The 18,943-nt window shown below is 37.6% G+C and overlaps 2 protein-coding genes across 13 annotated transcripts in view; one reads left to right on the forward strand and one right to left on the reverse strand.

The window, feature by feature from the left end:
• The window catches only part of cd9b (CD9 molecule b), a 60,602-nt gene that overhangs the window by 22,687 nt on the left and 18,972 nt on the right, over positions 1–18,943 (reverse strand). For 7 of the 11 annotated variants that reach the window (XM_062996353.1, XM_062996363.1, XM_062996357.1 and 4 more), the window contains 5 exons: positions 14,641–14,738; positions 14,311–14,385; positions 13,144–13,245; positions 12,960–13,049; positions 12,744–12,827 (listed from right to left, as the gene is read on the reverse strand). In XM_062996353.1, the coding sequence (XP_062852423.1) occupies positions 12,744–12,827; positions 12,960–13,049; positions 13,144–13,245; positions 14,311–14,385; positions 14,641–14,738 (449 nt within the window). Of the gene's footprint in view, positions 1–4,919; positions 5,233–5,878; positions 6,328–8,332; positions 8,508–12,743; positions 12,828–12,959; positions 13,050–13,143; positions 13,246–14,310; positions 14,386–14,640; positions 14,739–18,943 lie in introns of those variants that run through there. The other 4 variants (XM_062996389.1, XM_062996396.1, XM_062996382.1 and 1 more) reach the window with 3 other exon arrangements.
• Positions 658–4,238, forward strand: LOC134324593 (small lysine-rich protein 1). 2 transcript variants are annotated; one of them, XM_063006501.1, is made up of 3 exons: positions 658–829; positions 1,579–1,609; positions 3,904–4,238. In XM_063006501.1, the coding sequence occupies exons 2-3, from the start codon at positions 1,607–1,609 to the stop codon at positions 4,147–4,149; spliced, it is 249 nt and encodes an 82-aa protein (XP_062862571.1). In that variant the 5' UTR covers positions 658–829; positions 1,579–1,606; the 3' UTR covers positions 4,150–4,238. The 2 variants fall into 2 exon arrangements, with proteins under 2 accessions (XP_062862571.1, XP_062862564.1); XM_063006494.1 differs by lacking the exon at positions 658–829 and adding an exon at positions 1,220–1,337.

The raw sequence follows: 18,943 nt of genomic DNA on the forward strand, positions 1-18,943 counted from the left end.
CTGACATCTTGATTGCGATTGATTTACTGCATGAAAATGCATCCAAATATCACTTGTCTTCTGTGCACTCATCTTCTGTAAATAAATCCTTCTCTCTTAATTTTCTTGGCACCTCACACTTCTCTTGTCAGTGACAAGTTGACATTTTCTTCTAAGTGGAATCTTGATCATGGGGGAGAGGGGGGTGGACTCACCTACAAATCAGATGGGTATATTAATGGGTCAAGGGTTCATGGGGGATCATCAACAACAAATAGCCATGGTAAATTGTCACCCAGTCAGGCAGCCACAGTGGCACCAAAACAAACAGTCAATAAATTACCATGGGGGATGGGCTATGATACTTCTTAAGTGGTACAGTTCTAAAGTAGCCTGTAAGCATTTGTATTTTAATAATAATATAACTATATTTTGTTGTTGTTTTGCTTACAAGAAAATATGCTGCATTAGTAATCTATACCACTACTACTGATAATAATAATAATAGCATGTGCATAAAATCAGCCACATAACTGCTTGTTTATTGGAATATTTAACTTATTACTTAGATTCACAGACTGGAGTGAAGTCGGTTCAGCCAAATCATCTGAGTTCGCGGTGTTTCGGTGAGCCTGCTCACTCGCCTTGTGTACTTACCAGCAGCCAGTCAGAGGACTCATAGGATCCGGGTTAATTGAGATTTCGGACTCGTGATTCCTGATTCAGTACAAAGATTCGAATCATTAACCCGGGTGATTCAGGAACCGCCCAGCTCTATACTGAAGGGGATTGAAGGTGATGGCTGGGCGGTGTGTGTTCATGAGAGCAGATGAAAGGCATCAGAGAGCTCGTATGTAAAGCTTTTTATTGAAATTGAATATATAAGATTTTACCCCAGTATAAAGTTAAATCACCTTTTAAAAACAAATATGAAGACTCATTAATATGAAACTGATGTGTTTAATATCCGACGACTAATAACGATCGATTAACTTTTGGCAACATTTGCATCCATATTACTGACACATTGTTATGGGTTTCCTAGCCTTCCTCGCCATTCACCTGTATTTAAAATCCTGGGACACTGTCATCCTCAACTTAGTAAAAAATTCAGTGTAAGGAATTAACTCTAAAGCTTTGGAGTTGACTCGATTCCTAAACCAAAATTGCAACAATCGACTCTGTAGAGTCGGTTCCCTGTGCTTCTCTATATGTTTTGGTCGGTAGTCAGTAGAACGAGTCGCTCACGTTTCTACGACAACATAAACATCAACAAAAAACTATTCCTAAGACTTAGTGGTGAAGGAGTGAAGTAGTGAAACAGTTCATTGTGCTGATGTTCTATCGCTCTTTATAAGGTAAATATGTTTCTTTTTGTTAGCGGTAACAAAAGGATTTACTTTAAATTGGTGTGGCTTTAGAAATCTATATTGATGTGGCTTTGACTGTAAATCAGGTTAGTACAAATGCGCCTGCGCAGAAAATGTGTTTAAATAAATATGAGACCACAGTTAGGTCTGTGAGATCTCTTTGAGTAAAATTGAAATAAATCGAACACTTTTATGTTAATTATTTATTAAAAATCTTTCTTTCTTTCAGGGTGTCGCGCCAAAGCTGATGCTTGAAAATGGTAAGTTATTTTAGTCCGAAAATGTATCAAATACTTTAGGTTATTTCAAACCAAAATCTTACTACATATGTTTTATGCATGTTTACCAACCATTTATTTCAATACGTTCCTGCACTTATGCTACATTAGTTTATTTATTTATTTTTATTTTTAAATTGTAAGTACTGTGAAGAAAAGTTTTTGCTATAAATTAAGTATTTATTGCAAGTGAACAAAATGAACGATGAAGTGCACATATGCACTTTAACTAGTTGCAGTAAGCCTACTATATAATGTAAATGTTTACCTATACCGATCAGCCATAACATTAAAACCACCTCCTTGTTTCTACACACGTTTACATTGACATTTTCAGCATTTAGCAGACGCTTTTATCCAAAGCGACTTACACAATGAGCGGAACACGATGAGCAATTGAGGGTTAAGGGCCTTGCTCAGGGACCCAACAGTGGCAACTTGGTGGTGGCGGGGCTTGAACCGGCAACCTTCTGTTTACTAGTCCAGTACCTTAACCACTGAGCTATCACTGGCCCACTGTCACTGTCCATTTTATCAGTTATTAGTTCTACAATTACTGACTGTAGTCCATCTGTTTCTCTACATACTTGCCTGTTTTCACCCTGTTCTTCAATGGTCAGGACCACCACAGAGCAGGTATTATTTAGATGGTGGATGATTCTCAGCACTGCAGTGACAATGACATGGTGGTGGTGTGTTAGTGTGTGTTGTGCTGGTATGAGTGGATCAGACACAGCAGCGCTGCTGGAGTTTTTAAATACTGTGTCCACTCACTATCCACTCTATTAGACACTCCTACCTAGTTGGTCCAACTTGTAGATTGTCTATTGCTGCTTTTTGAGTTAATCATCTTCTAGACCTTCATCAGTGGTCATAGGACGCTGCCCACGGGGCGCTGTTGGCTGGATACTTTTGGTTGGTGGATTATTCTAAGTCCAGCAGTGACAGTAAGGTGTTTAAAAACTCCATCAGCGCTGCTGTGTCTTAACCAGTCTTACCAGCACAACACACACTAACACACCACCACCATGTCAGTGTCACTGCAGTGCTGAGAATGATCCACCACCCAAATAATACCTGCTCTGTGGTGGTCCTGGGAGAGTCCTGACCATTGAAGCACAGCATGAAAGGGGATTAACAAAGCATGCAGAAAAATAGATTTTATTCACAAAATACAATTAACTTGGTCAGCCAAAAATTATGTTATTTATTTGTGCTTTTGTCAGTTAAATAAAGGTTCCTGAGAATGAACAAATTATAATTTGTTCTTGTTTATAGCATTTTACAAAATGTCCTAACTTTTTTGAAAATAAGGTTTGAAATTTTCCATTACAGGGAAACATGTCACACTAAGTTGCACTACATTTTTTAAAGTCTTATTAATAACTATTGTTGCTCAATTATCAGAAAACCTATCAAAGAAAAATATGGTATATCATTATGTAAGTCATAAAAGGGACCTCTGTAGCTTTGCCCATACCTTTGGCAAATGTTGATCAATTTTCAATATTCTTGTCCCTTTTGCATCTTAAATTTGCAACAAAATGATTGTAGTATTACTCACCACACCAAGTGTGTTACAGTACCTTGTAAACAGATCATTTTCACGATGGTTTTGAGGTTTGTCCTCTTAGCTAAGCACCAGTTCTTGAATGTATGCTAGCTGTCATGGGTATGCACACTTTTCGGCTGACCACTTCCCTTTTTTCTTTCGTAGCTGCCTGCTTTTAAGTCATACAGTTAAAAACTCATACAGTTTATAACCTTTGCAGAAATATACAAGATCATAATTAAAATTCTGTCCCCAGTGGTAAAACCTTTTAATGTTGTGTTACAATATTCCGTTTGTTGTGTTGAGCAAAAGCACAAATGATTGTCATGGTGACCAATATTTTAAATAATGAAATGATCTTGTTGTCATTTCAAGCTGTAAAAGAATTTACTTTCTGTGTGGAGAATTGACGTGGGTTTCGACCGGGTGCTCCGGTTTCCTCCCACAGTCCCACAAGACATGCAAGTGAGGTGAATTGGAGACACAAAAAATTGTCCATGACTGCGTTCGATATAACCTTGTGAACTGGTGAAATGAGTAACTACTAATTACATGAGCTTGTGTAATAATTGTGTAACAGTTTAGTATTAAAAGTATCTGGTAGTATTTAAATGTTATATAGTTAATATGTGATATATCGTCATTATAGTTAATTTAATGAACTGGATGACTAAAACCCTTCACACACATTCTACAGTATAATTATTTTAAATGTATTCTCTAGCCTACAGGAACTAAAAAGCTCAGGTCTCATAGTGCCAAAACAAGGAAGAATAATGAGAAAAAGAGACCGTCTAAGAAGAGGAGTGCAAAATGTGTAAAGCCAGAGGTGGATATTCTGAGCCCAGCAGCCATGGAGAATGCCTATTACATATCCCACAATGCAGTGGATTTCCTGGAGTTCAGAGGCTTTAGCTGGCCAGAGGCCACCAAGAAAAAAGGAAAGAAAAAGAAAAAAAACAAAAAATGAAAAGAGAATTTGTGCCTAACCAATACCATAGCAAAATGTATGACAAAGATATTCTGTACATATTGCCAATCATGCTAAATAAATAAACATAAGCTTTCAGTTTTTTTTAAGTTTTATTTAAATGCACAGGAAATTTCTCTGATATCATCTTGTCCTCATCTTTCATAAAGTTAGCCTGCAAATTACTTTATTTCTGTTTTTGCCTAACTGGATTTTCTCCCAACACACCTGATTTTGTGAACTAATTATCAAGGTCTCTATAAGGTTTGTTTGTCCAGACTGTACAGCATTAAGATAAGATATCCTTTATTTGTCATATATACATATACAAGTGTACAGTACAATAAAAATTATTTCTTCGCATATCCCAGCTTGTTTGGGAGCTGGGGTCAGAGCGCATGGTTAGCTCAAGTACCCAACAGTGGCTGCATAGCAGAGCCTGGATTTGAACCACCAATCTTACGGTTGATAGCCCAAAGCTCTACCCACTAGACTACCACTGTCCCTAGACTAATTAGACTAATATTCATTTGTCTTTAAACTAGAGGTTGTTAATCTGTGGCCCAATGTCTGTTTGTGGACTTAAATCATGGCCCACATTTCTGCCACTGTGTCCTCCTATATAGCAGAGGTATATTAAATCAGGGTTAAATTGTGGTCACACTTTGCCTTTTAACATGGATTATGTTATTAAAGTGTATTTTTCCACATTAATAAACATCTGCTAGATGATGGTTATGTTTCTTAGAATTCTGAATTAAGATTCATTTGGTTATAGGGCAATTTTGAATGCTCAGATTTACACTAAAAAAAATATTAATGCATTACGGTGCCTGTCACACTATTAGGGTCCTGAGGACCTAGGTTCAATCCTCAATTTCATGTTCTACACGTGTTCATGTAGGGTTCCTCCAAGTTTCTTACAAAAACAAACAAATGGTTGATTGTTTATTGTAAATTGCTAGGTGAGTAAGTACATGGGTGTGTGTGTGTAATGCTTTCAGAATGGACTGGTGCCATGTCCAGGTTGCACCCAGTGCTTTTTGTAGTTCTGGACTCACCACAGCCCAGATCAGGATAAAGCTGTTGGTGAAAATGAATGCCTCAATAAATGTGGTTTGCTTTGCTTATTAGGGTTTTTACACAAACTGGTCACTTTATTCCGAGCTCCTTTAATAAGTGCAAACAGTTACTGACCTACAGCTGAAGAATTTCATTCAAGATTAGTAATTACATGATTTTAACTAGTATCATGGGTATCTGCATCCTGCCAAAACACTTTAATCATAATTATCAGTATTGTAGTTAATTCACTAACTAGGACATTTTTTAAATAAAGAAGAGGTTGGTGTTGGATAGTATTTCATTTCACATAATCATTTAAAATATACAAACCCCATTTCCAGAAATTGGCACATTCTTCAAAAATGCCATAAAAACAACAGTCTGTGATTTGTTCGTTCTCTTAAAAATGTATCTATCTAAAGTACAAAGAAATCCTTATCTTCAGTAAATGTAATGATCTTTTAAGCTGCATTTTGTGTTTACTTGTGTTGGTATAAAATGAGTTGGAAGATGGGGCATCAAATTCTAAGGCTAGTGGCTTGTATTTAAATGAATTTTTATGTTTCCCTATAAAGGAAGAACTATTAACATCAAAACAGTTTCATTACAGTTTGATGTGTGTGAAATAACATTGTTATAGGTAATTTTTCATTTTTCAAATAAACCAAGTTTAATAAGGTACTTTTATTTAGAACTTTAAACACTTGCATAAACAAACCTTTGTAAAATCAAATCTTTCAAAATGAAAATTACTAAAGTAAAAATAAAACAGTTACAAGAGTAGAGAAATTAAAATATTTTGAATGCAAATAAGGCCATGTACTATGGTAAAAACTCAAGGGTTTAGACAGCGAGAAGCACAGAACTAATTCCAATACTCAATCATAACCTACGGTAATCATTAAACAAGGTAGGTAATCGCAGACTAGTATTTTAGCACACACATTATTAAAAAAGATTAAGCTTTGGCAGCGAACACATTGCCTATACATAAAGCCTAATCAAGATCAGGCAGGGTAGTCGTGAAGTAAAGGAACCCAGGAGCACTCAAATAATATTTCTGCCTTTTTTGACAGCACAGCACAGCATCATACTGAAGATCATGCCAAAGATCTGTCAAAAGAAAAAAAAAAAAAAAAAAAAAAAAAAGTCATTACACTTGTGTAAATGTACTCCTTTGTTATTGGTAAACAAAGATTAGAGGGAAATTGACTATTTTTGTGAAAAGTATCTGCAGCCATAGTTCAGACTTTAAAAGGAGAAACTCCACAATTCTAATCAAACACAACCAGGCAGGCCGGCCATTGCATGTTATGCTCCGAAACAGCAAAATAATGTTTCACCCACGCATTTATTGTATATGTAATAAAGACAATTCATACATGAAACTAAGAAGAAGTTTTTGAAGTGGGAAAAGTTGGACAAAGATTTTTTATATAGTTTATATACTTTAAAATAATTGATGTCGTTCTCATTAGGGCTGCCATTAATGGTGTTAATTAATCGAGATTAAAGTTTTTAATCAAACAATGTTTTATTGGGCTGTTTGTGCCACTTTAAATACGTGTCTGTGGTAATTTGCGCTGCTTTAACAACAGCAACATTGTGTTTATACTGTACAGCGATAACTAATGGATCACAATGGACTGTTAACATAGTTAACGATGTGGGTCTACATGACGTTATACATGTTGCATCTAGAAACGGTTGATTGTAGTACCCCGAGCGCCTGTTTTCAGTGGCAGGGTTATGAACAGAAAAAGATCCTCACTTTTGCCAGATAATGTGAACAGACTTGTCATTTTAAATAACTGGCTGAAAAATGGGTAGCTGTTAAGGCATTGACTGGCTTTCTAAAAATAATTTAGATTGAATAATTTTATTTATTTTTTTATTGGTAAACATGCTCTTGCAACAAAAATTTGCATAACTTCAAATTTTGCTTAGTTATTTTTGCAGTGGATTAATCACGATTAATTTGGTTCTTTAATTGCGAATAAAAAAGTTTTATTGTGCGACAGCCCTAATTTATATAGTTCTCATACAAAGGATACATAATACTCAGAACTAAACCATACCCAGACCATGGATCAAAAAGACAAATTGCACCTCTGCTGCATGTTCATGTATGCAAATAATAAACAAATCCATTTAAAATAGTGCTGCTTTATGGCATAGATCGTGTTATGACATGAGTAATAATAAATCATTAGTGAGTAGTAGTAATCATATATTTGATGCTGTGTTTATACAGACCTGCCACACTCCACCTCCCTTTTTTTCTATGCATTCAACAAGCTTTCTGTACTGGTTTTCAGTCTGAATGACTATCAAATGTTGCCAATACCCACCTAGGTGACTAAGATGACTTTACTTTGCTACATAATACAGAGTGTTTAGAAGCAATAATATTGTATGCCATAAGGTGCACATTAGTACAGACTACACATGAATTTGGGGTTCAGTTTACACCAATCAGGCATAACATTATGACCACCTTCCTAACATTGTGTTGGTCCCCCTTTTGATGCCAAAATAGCCCTGCAACTGTGAGACACTGTATTCTGACACCTTTCTATCAAAACCAGCTTTAACTTCTTCAGCAATTTGAGCTATAATAGTAGTTGGTCAATGAGCATTGGCCATCCATGACCCTGTCACCGGTTTACCACTGTTCCTTCCTTGGACCACTTTTGATAGATACTGACCACTGCAGACCGGGAACACCCCACAAGAGCTGCAGTTTTGGAGATGCTCTGACCCAGTCGTCTAGCCATCACAATTTGGTCCTTGTCAAACTCGCTCAAATCCTTACATTCGCTTATTTTTCCTGCTTCTAACACTTAACAGGTGCCGTGATGATGAGATAATCCGTGTTATTCACTTCACCGGTCAGTGGTCATAATGTTATACCTCGTCAGTGTATGTTAGAGTGGCTTAGACAATTTATCAGCAATTTTCTATTTAGCCATGTAAGTATGGAACTAACAATAGACTGACTAATCAGTAATGAAATTCGTTGCCAACCATTTTGATAATATCGTTGATTAGTTGTTTCAGCCCTAGACGAGACAACACAAAGTATTTCATTTTAAATTGGTTTAATGTCTTTCATAAGTCTAAGGAAATCTGATCTGATGTACATCTTAAGCCTAGTTTACACAATTCTTGCCCCGATTTTCGCTCGGCGACTGGTCGGCGCTAGACTTGCTGGCTCGGGAGCAACTCGGCGTTCTCGTTTAGCTGGATTTACTTCACGTGTGGTGTTTATGCAGCTCAGGGTTCTGAATCTTCTAGGGAGAGTCGAAAAAGCTTCACGTAAAAAAGCGTAACCTGGCTGAATGTACTAAAAGTACAACATTTCTCACTGTTATTACTGGTTATAAGAGCTCTGTACTGCCCAAATTCATTGGTCGTTGTTTTAGTAAAACAAGCCACATTACGCTTTATTTTTCACGTTAAACGTTGTTTGTAGGGGTGGGTTTATAAAATCGATTTTTCGATTCGAATCGATCTTTATTTGAACGATCCGATATCGATTCATATAAATGCGAGATCGATCTTTTAAATACACCCCTTTTTACGGTGCACATGGAAATCTGTTACCCCCTTTAATTTCGCGTGACCAGCCAGTGTTTTTTCATGCAACGAGATCTGACCTGCACATCAGTTTAGCATGGCAGAAGCTCAAGTTATGACTACACAACTTTTTGCACTGATTTTCGCTCGGTGACGGGTCGGTGCTAGATTCGGGAGGAACTCTGTGTTCGCTCTGCGATCAAAACTCGGCTCTCAATCAATGTGTGAAACAGCGAGGGGAAACACAGGGGGGAGGTTGTAAACAGGTGGTGGAGCGCAATATAGTTTCTATCAGAATACATCAGCACACGAGTTTTACAGTATTTCTGACCTGATCGTTCTCTACAAAACAAAATATTTATTAACCTCCAACTCACTATAGAACAAACCATGCTGCTCGGGTTGCCAAATCCACTCAGATTCATTTATTTCATCAGTGCACAAACTTTGATCTCTCGCTACTTGATGTGCATGTTTGGACGTGGTATCATTAAACCTTTCATCACTTCTCACGTGTGTTTTCGTGACAAAACATAGTTTTGGAGACCAGAGAAGCTCGCCTGTGATTCCCCCTGGTGATAGATGGTGTAGTGTAAAACCCCCCATCGCCGATCAGTGGTGTAGTGTGAACATTACAGCGACCCGGTGTTAATCAGAGTGTCGTGTAGTGTAAACTTGGCATAAGCTGTTCAACAGCCAGGTGTATGTTTACATTACATTTACAATGTTGTAGCGTGTCAGACATAAAATAATAATAAAAAATGAATGTTACTGTTTTCTGTTTTGGATTAATTATTTATGTAAACAAAATAAATATTTTTAATAATGAGTGTTCTTTGTACAATTATCACATTCGTGCTCTGAACATCTTTACATATTTAAACCAAACCTGTTAATGTAACTCAAATATGCCTAAATGTGTTGAATCGAAATAGAATCGGGACCTTGTGAATCGAATCGATCCAGGAAATTAGTGGCGCTACCCAGCCCTAGTTGTTTGTACTGTCCAGGTCACTTTTACCACGTTACATCACACAGTTCATCTTTTTTAAGACGCTTTGAAAACATCAGCGGCAAACTGGATCAAAATCCAATCAGGTGAACTTTAAAAGATAAAAATGCAGCATCCAAACCTCTACACTGACACGCCCATCGATTACGTCACGGTTCGCGCTGAAAAACCAAGTATTCTGTGGTGCCAGATTAGAACGCTAGTTCACTGTCTGGAACCTCTTTTTTTCAGTGGAAACACACGGAACCGGTTCAAAATCAAGTTCGCGAACCAGAACTGGAATCTTTCCGCATCTGTGGAAAAGGGGTATGAGTGCTACCTGCTCTGGTTATTGTTATAATGAGAATTGTTTACAGAATATTTGGTCTACATATTGAAGACGTTTAAATATATTGTGGAGCTGAAAGCCATAGCACAGCGGTATCAGCTCACCTGATTCCTCAGTAAAGTCATTTACTAACATTAATACAGAATTCAAGCTTATGGTCAGTTGTTCTCATAAGGTACATTACACAGCTGTTTATCAACATCCTGTTTACATGAAGTAACTGGCTGGAATTTGGTAAGTGTCTCAGTGCAGTTGAACCAAGTAGATTGTGGTGTCCTATACTGTAATTATCTCAATAGCTGTACTAAAGGTGAGCTACTTTAAGTAACTTAGCTCAGCTAGCTCCATGTTTAAAATACATTGTTGTGAATTCAGTGTTCGTGACTGTAGAATACATTTTGTACAGACTGAATAAAAAAAACTACTACCACAATATAGCATTACCCTCAGCTTACAAAAGGATTACAAGAGAAATAAAACATGTTTACACTATTTTTAGAGATCTGGAAATTCTGTACAAAATTAATGCACTATTTTTCCAAGCTGATCACACTTCAGCTCTACCCCTCAAAGCTAAGAAACAAGCTATTGGAAGCAAAATGATTTCTGTATGATTTGCTTTGTGTAGTTTTACATGCAGTTTTAAGATATAAATTCAATACAAAATTAATGTCTTAAACTGCTGATGTAATGTTTGTTTACATTCCTCCCCACACTATGTAAAATGTCTGTCAATCAAGTCTCTACACCAATCAGATGCCGTTATTAAACTTGGACACGCACCTTTTTATTAGGAGTTTAACAGTGAAGTCAATTTGGCTTTTATTACAACCCCAAATCAGAAAAAGTTGGGACAGTATGGAAAATGCAAATAAAATAAAAATGCAGTGTTCCTTACATTTACTTTGACTTTTATTTGATTGCAGACAGGATGAACCCAAGATATTTCATGTTTTATCTGCTCAACTACATTTCATTTGTTCATATACCTCCATTCCTGCATTTCAGGCCTGCAACACATTCCAAAAAAAAAGTTGGGTACAAAAGCAGCATCCAGGAAAGGCTGAGTCTTTGATGAGCAAAGATGATCAGAGGATCTCCAGTTTGTCAACAAATGCGAGAGAAAATTATTGAAATGTTTAAAAACAATGTACCTTAAAGAAAGATTGGAAAGGATTTGCATATTTCTCCCTCTACAGTGCATAATATCATTAAACGATTCAAGGAATCAGGAGGAATTTCAGTGCGTAAAGACCAAGGGCACAAGCTTAAGCTGAATGCCCGTGATCTTCCATCCCTCAGATGGCACTGCATCAAGAACCGCCACTCAACAATAGCTGATATAACCACATGGGTGAGGGATTACTTTGGCAAACTTTTGTCAAGCACTACAATACAGTTACATGCACAAATGCCACTTAAAACTTTACTGTGCATAAAAGAAGACTTATGCTAACCATGTCCAGAAGTGGTGTCGACTTCTAGGCTCAGAGGCATCTAGGATGGACCATCACACAGTGGAAACGTGTATTGTGGTCAGATGAATCAGTATTCCAGGTCTTTTTTTAGAAAAAAATTGACGCAGTGTGCTCTGGACCAAAGACGAAAAGGACCATCCAGACTGTTATTAACAACAAGTCTAAAAGCCAGGGTCGGTCATGGTATGGGGCTGGGTCAGTTCCCTTGGCAAAGGTCATTTACACTTCTGTGATGGCAGCACTAATACAGAAAAGTACAATGAGATCTTAGAGCAACATGTGCTGCCTTCAAGACGTCATCTTTTTCAGGGACGTCCATGTTTTTTTCCAACAAGACAATGCAAAACCACATGCTGCACACATTACAAAGGCATGGCTGCGGAAGAAGAGGGTACGGGTACTGGACTGGCCTGTCTGCAGTCCTGACCTGTCCCCAATAGAGAATGTGTGAAGAATTTTGAAACGAAAAATGCGACGACGACGACCTTGTACTGTTGCACATCTTAAGACGTGTTTGCAGGAAGAATGAGACAAAATAAAAGCTGAAACACTAAATCACTTGGTATCCTCAGTGCCAAAGCGTCTTTTAAGTGTGGTGAAAAGGAATGGCAACATTACAAAGTGGTAAATGCTTTACTGTCCCAACTTTTTTTGGAACGTGTTGCAGGACTGAAATGCAGGAATGGAAGTTTATTAATAAATGAAATGAAGCTGAGCAGATAAAACATGAAATATCTCAGTTTCATTCTGTTTGCAATCACATAAAAGTCAAAGTAAATGTAAGAAACTTTTATTATTTGCATTTTCCATGCTGTCCCAACTTTTTCTGATTTAGGGTTGTAATACATGTTAATATTTAAAATATTTATTTATAATGAGACACAAATTTATTTAAAAAAAAAAAAAAAAAAAAAAAAAAAAAAAAAAAAAAAAAAAAAAAAAAAAGTTTTGTGCTGATACTAAAATTCACTACATAGTAAAAGCAAAAAAGGCTGATATGGTATATATTCATGATATGGATATATTCATGGTTCTGCCAGCAAGTTAATGTTATGTTAAAGTTTATTAGCTGTCCATAATAATCATTGTGTATTACAGATATGGTTAAAAGATTTGTCTTCTTTGCACTCACCATGATTACACCAATGCCAATGCCCACACCGCCGATAATGTGCATCTTGGAGTCAAACATTTCATCTATTGCAGCAGGGCAACTCTAAAGTAAGAACAATAAAAAGGTATCAACTGTAATCGGTCAATCAAAATGGCAAATAGGACACTGAAAAAAAATCTGCTCTTGTTTTGCATAGACAAAATGGTTATAGATTATGCACTGTAGATTTATTACCGTGGTGATGAAAGCATCCAAGCCCTCCTTCTTTGGACAAGTGTCAGCAGCACCATCAAAAATTGTTCCAGTTGTACCACAGCATTGAAGCTGATTACAGGAAAAAAAATGTCGCTTGGTCAGGATGCACTAAATATACAAAACTTAATCAACAAGGCAAAAAACTGCATGAATGAACACGTACGCCAAACTGAATCAGCCTCAAAGTCTCCTTCAGCGCTGGCTGCTTCGTCTGTAGGTAATTATTGTACGTCTGCGTGTAGAACTGCTTAACATCTTGCACAATCTGATAAAACAAGAGAAAGTGTTACATTTTGTATAAACAGTACAAACTTCAAAATGTGGAGTTGGTTTAGATATAAGCAAATCATATTGTAGGAATAAACCAGGATTTCTGACATTTGAAAGGATAATTGAGAGTTTGCAGAATTCTGCAATATCTTTGCATAAAAAATTATTTGGCTAAAATACAAAGCATTTATAAACCCTATTTTCAGAGAAGTTGTGATGTTTTGTAAAGCTGTGATGTAAAATTTCCTTAAATTAGGGCTGTCATTAATTAACGCGTTAAAATTGTAATCAAATATTTAAACAAACGATTTTTATTGGGCTTTGTATGTGCCACTTTAAACATACGTCACTGTGGTAATTTGCGCTGCTTTAACACAGCAACATCGTGTTTATATTGTATAGCGATAACACGGGTCTTTTTCCAGTTTGCGGCCGTGAGTTAGAAATTACTCGAGCTGCTGCTGCTGCTACATATTGCGAAATGTAGGGGTGTTTTAAATAATATTTTTTCTTTCAAAAAGCGTGAGAAATCACTAGACAAAATAAGTTATTAATTGACGCTTTAATATTATCTTTGGTCAAAGCACACCTTTGTCTTGTCAGGCCTCTGTGCGCACGGATACCCGCTACAGGCAAAATGAGCTCAGACAACTTTATTTCAGAGGAATTTGGATGGAAAGCCCATGAACTGTACAGGTCGTGGGAACATTACAAACACTGGTGATGAATGGATCGCAATGGACTGTGGACTATACAGTGGGGCCAAAAAGTATTTAGTCAGCCACTGATTGTGCAAGTTCTCCTACTTAGTTCTAAGTTGATCAGTGAAAACACTGATCACATTCTGTGTTCCATCACCTTCCCTATTAACAAGACATTAAGAGTTTGAGAACTGAGGACACTGCTGCAGCTTTGTAAGGGGATTTTTTGACACTGGAAATTTGCACCAAATCCAGAAAGACTTGGTGGTTGAAAGTGAAATTGCATAAAATTCTACATTTTCCTGAGCCCTTAGTTCCATTAAACAAAAACCCAAACACACTATTTAGACATCACTAACCTTATCTTTATTAGACAGCCCCCAGATTCCAGCAGCCACTTCTGCTGCAAAGATGATCAGCAGGAAGATGAAGAACTAAAGAAAACAGGTCAGCATTTACTACATGTGCATCCTTTCCAAACTTCACAGAAAATACACAAGCAAAGCTATAAAATGACATCCATCATTGCACAAAAGCATTCTCAAAATCACTTCAGTGGCAAAAACACGGCAGTGACTGCTTCATGTTCTTGATAATTAAAAACCCCTTTCAAATATTACCAAGAATGGCACTAAATTAAGCATTTGTTATACAAGACACAAACAGATTAGTCTAGCTGGAAGACTTACCAGCCCCAGCAGGCATGGCGACTCTTTGATGGCTCCACAGCATCCGAGGAAGCCGACCACCATCATGAGGGCTCCAGCCACGATGAGGATGTAAACACCTAAAGAGCAATAAAAAAAAAATTCAGCACAGTTTATAATCTATACACATGGCTTAGATTTCATTAGATATGTTTAAAATACACCCCTCTACTCCAGTAATTAAAGTTCAATACGACTATGCCAGTTATGGTTACACTAAATGTCAATCATTTTAAATCCCTCCCACCCCGTTACAGGATAATGTTTGTTTGTTCATTAGGATTTTAACGTCATGTTTTACACTTTGGTTACATTCATGACAAGAACGGTAGTTACTCATTACACAAGATTCATCAGTTCACAAAGTTATATCAAAACAGTCATGGACAATTTAGTATCTCCAATTCACCTCACTTGCATGTCTTTGGACTGTGGGAGGAAACCGGAGCACCCAGAGTAAACCCACGCAGACACGGGGAGAACATGCAAACTCCACACAGAAAGGACCCGGACCGCCCCAACTAGGGATCAAACCCAGGACCTTCTTGCTTTGTGGCGACAGTGCTACCCACTTAGCCACCATGCCACCCCCAATCAAGGCACATAAAAATAAATAAATACATCTAAAAAAAGTACCATAGTAACACAAAGGTCTGAAATTAACCAGTGCTAATTATTTCTGTTCAGTTAAATAATCTTTTAGAAACATTTAATGCACATTTAAATTATTTAATTATTACATTATTATTTTCATTAAATTATGTTCAGCCCAGCATGACTGCAATTTGGTTTTACTCAATTTGCAACCACTCCCAGCTGCATGACACAGTCACTAACCAGCACACGCCCCACACATGTATGAACCTGCCAGCCACTTCCTTTACACAGACCAGTGGCAGAATCTAGAGAACTTCAGCTTGTACTGCTGACTGCTCTCCTCTCCTTTTATTCATCCTCCACTCAAGTCAATGCCTCGACCAGACAGTGAGTGGAAAGAGCAGTGGTTTGTTTGTTTGTTTATTGGGATTTTAACGTCATGTTTTGCACTCTCTGGTTACATTAATGACAAAAACGGTAGTTACTCGTTACACAAGATTCATCAATTCACAAGGTTATATCTAACACAGTCATGGACAATTTAGTGCCTCCAGTTTACCTCACTTGCATGTCTTTGAACTGTGAGAGGAAACCGGAGCACCTGGAGGAAACCCACGCAGACACGGGGAGAACGTGTTCCACACAGAAAGGACTCGGACCGCCCCACCTGGGGATCAAACTCAGGACCTCCTTGCTGTGAGGCAACAGTGCTACCCACTTAGCCACCGTGCCACCCGAAAAAGCAGTGGTAGCTCAGTGGTTAAGGTACTGGACTAGTATACAGCATATTGCTGGTACAAGTCCCTAATCTGCAATATTGCTGCTGTTAGGCCCTTGAATAAGGTCCATAACCCTCAACCACTAGGATTGTATGTATGGTCACAATAAGAAGTCACTTTGGATAAAAGTAAAGATGTAGCTGCGACAAGGATGCTAAAACCCATTTGGCCCTCCTTTCCTCAAACACAGACAGGCTGCTTTATTTCTTCTTTAGGCTGTTCCGGTATTAGAAGCACCACAGTGGCTTAATCCAATTTGGCACCGTTTTAATGTCGTATGCCCTTTCCTGGTGCAACCCTTATTTTTATCCAGGCTTGGGACTGGCACTGAGAAGTGCACCTTCCAATGCTGTGGCGTTTGGCCACCCATAATCGGTTGCTATTCGAATCCCGAATATCAGCGGTACTGGGCTAACGTATTAGACCGCTGCGCCACCCAAGCACCTTTAAAAGCATTAATATGACAAAAACCTACAAATCTGCTACCCTGCTTATATTACCAAACTTTTAAAGTTAACTGTTACTCAAGTTATTTTCAAAAATGTAGGAAATACCAAACAGTTGAGTATTTACATACCACTGTGATACCAAGCAGGTTACATAAACATCCTGCAATTTCTACAAAATTTATTTAGTTGTTTTACAAAGTTCTACAATTTCTACGAAATAAATAATAAAAAATTTTTTACGACAGCAGCATTGACTAGACAAAACAAAGAAATAAAACACAATGTGTAATTACTAGTTACTGTTGCTAACAGGGCCAGCTGTAGCCTAGTGGTTAAGGTTCAAGCCCCACCACTGCTAGGTTATCACTGTTGGGCCCTTGAGCAAGGCTCTTAACCCTCAATTGCTCAGACTGTATACTGTAATGTAAGTCGCTTTGGATAAAGGTGTCTGCTAAATGCTGAAAATGTAAATGTAATAGGAAGAAAATGCAACAGGAATAGGTTTAAAAAAGCAGAGAAATAAGGAATCCTTAATTAAAACAAGTAAGCCATAAACATAAGTAATGATTTGCTCAGTCTCGTCAAAACAACAGATCTGATGCAGTCATGGCATGCCAAATAAGCGGTTTCTATACAAACAACTGTACTCTTAAGCCACCCCCATTAGCTCAGCTTGGGCGTACACAGTTTGTGAGGAGTGCAAACAAAACAGTAGATCCACTGATAAAGTCAGGCTTTACATATCACCATCCATTACCCGCTGTACCAGACACCCAATCATTAAAATGTTTTTCATTACACACCAAGCTTCCCACAGAGTGGGAACGTTGGTGGGTCTTAAACTGAGCAACTTACTGGAAAGACCTGATGAAAAACAGGATTCTAAAATGTTTTGAACCATACATAATACAAGAAGAAAAAACAAGACAACAATAAATCAGTTATCAGTTGTTGACGGGAGAAATTCAAAGAAAGAAGCCATTGTGATGGTTTTGGGAATGGGGAGAGAGTGACAGATACTGCCACATTTAGGCCATCACATTAGAATGCACTACTGTTAGGAGCCCAGAAAGATCACTTCAGCCAATTGCATTTTTGCAATTGTTTGAGAGGTGGGAGGAAACAGAAGAGATGAGACTTAACCCTGGGTCTCCAAAACCATGAAACTGAGCAGTACCCACACTACCTGTTGCACTATTATATTAATCCAACATAATCTTCTTTTTTTAACCTATTTACAGGTTGCCACAGTGGATCATTCAGGGCTAACTCAACCCTCCGAAAAGCACACTTACCAATGGCTAGTATGCGTATTTATTCATTTATTAGGATTTTAACGTCATGTACACACTTACTCGTAGATACTCGTCAGTTCACAAGTTTAATGTCAAAACAAAGTCATGGACAATTTTCAGTCACCTCACTTGTACATCTTTGGACTGTGGGAGGAAACTGGAGCTCCTGTAGGAATCCCATTTAGACATGGGGAGACCATGCAAACTCCAAACAGAAAGGACCCAGACCTACCTAACTGGGGATTGAACCCAGAACCTTCTTGCTGTGAGATGACACTGCTACCCACTGAGCCACTGTGCCACCCCACTAGGCTGCTTAAATTCTGAAAGGACCTTCATGGAAATTTAAAAAGTGTATATTACGATAACTGTTCAAAAAGACAAACAACTTTACTGGGGTTGCAGTGGTAAAGCGTGCAAGGAAACCACTTTGACATCTCAAACTCCTGAGTACAATTCTCAGCTCTACTGCCTGCAGGCCATGCACCTATATGAACAAATGATTGGCTCAGCCAAGGGTGGGAATGTCTGAGGGGATTCCTCATAACTGCTGCAGTAATTGGCAACAATTAGATTGGCAAGAATATTTGGAATAATGCAGAGAGAGAAAAAAAAAAAAAAAAAAAATTAAAAAAAAAAAAAAAAAAGTCTAGTATGAAGCCATTTTACAACCATGTGTTTAAATGGGGGGGGGGGGCACAAACTTTACAGTGTACACACTTGTGTAATTACAATATTTCAATGTTTTATTATAAAAAGATTTGCTTATCTTGTCTGATCTATAATAGACACGCATAAGTATAAATGCATGTGTATCAATTACACTTTAATACAAACAGAATAATAGCAGGCTACACACTTCAATACATTTCAAAAGTTAACTGCTTAGTTTATAGTTAGATATTTCTTAAAAGTGTATGAACGTGTACGATTAGTTATGCCTGTAATCCAGAATTAAGTTCTATACCGTAACAAAAAAATATGAATGTAAATGTTCATGTTGCGATGACGGTGATGTAAAGTAATTCAAAGTCCAAACATTTGAGTGGTTAATGAGAACGCTACTTTACAGGTCACACAAGCTCCGTGCAAAACACGGAAACGGTACAAATCCGATCTCTTCCCTACACACTCGCTCCCTACGCCCTATAGTGCACTTAACATT

The sequence above is a fragment of the Trichomycterus rosablanca genome, chromosome 1, assembly GCF_030014385.1.
Source record: "Trichomycterus rosablanca isolate fTriRos1 chromosome 1, fTriRos1.hap1, whole genome shotgun sequence".
NCBI classification, from domain to species: Eukaryota; Metazoa; Chordata; class Actinopteri; order Siluriformes; family Trichomycteridae; genus Trichomycterus; species Trichomycterus rosablanca.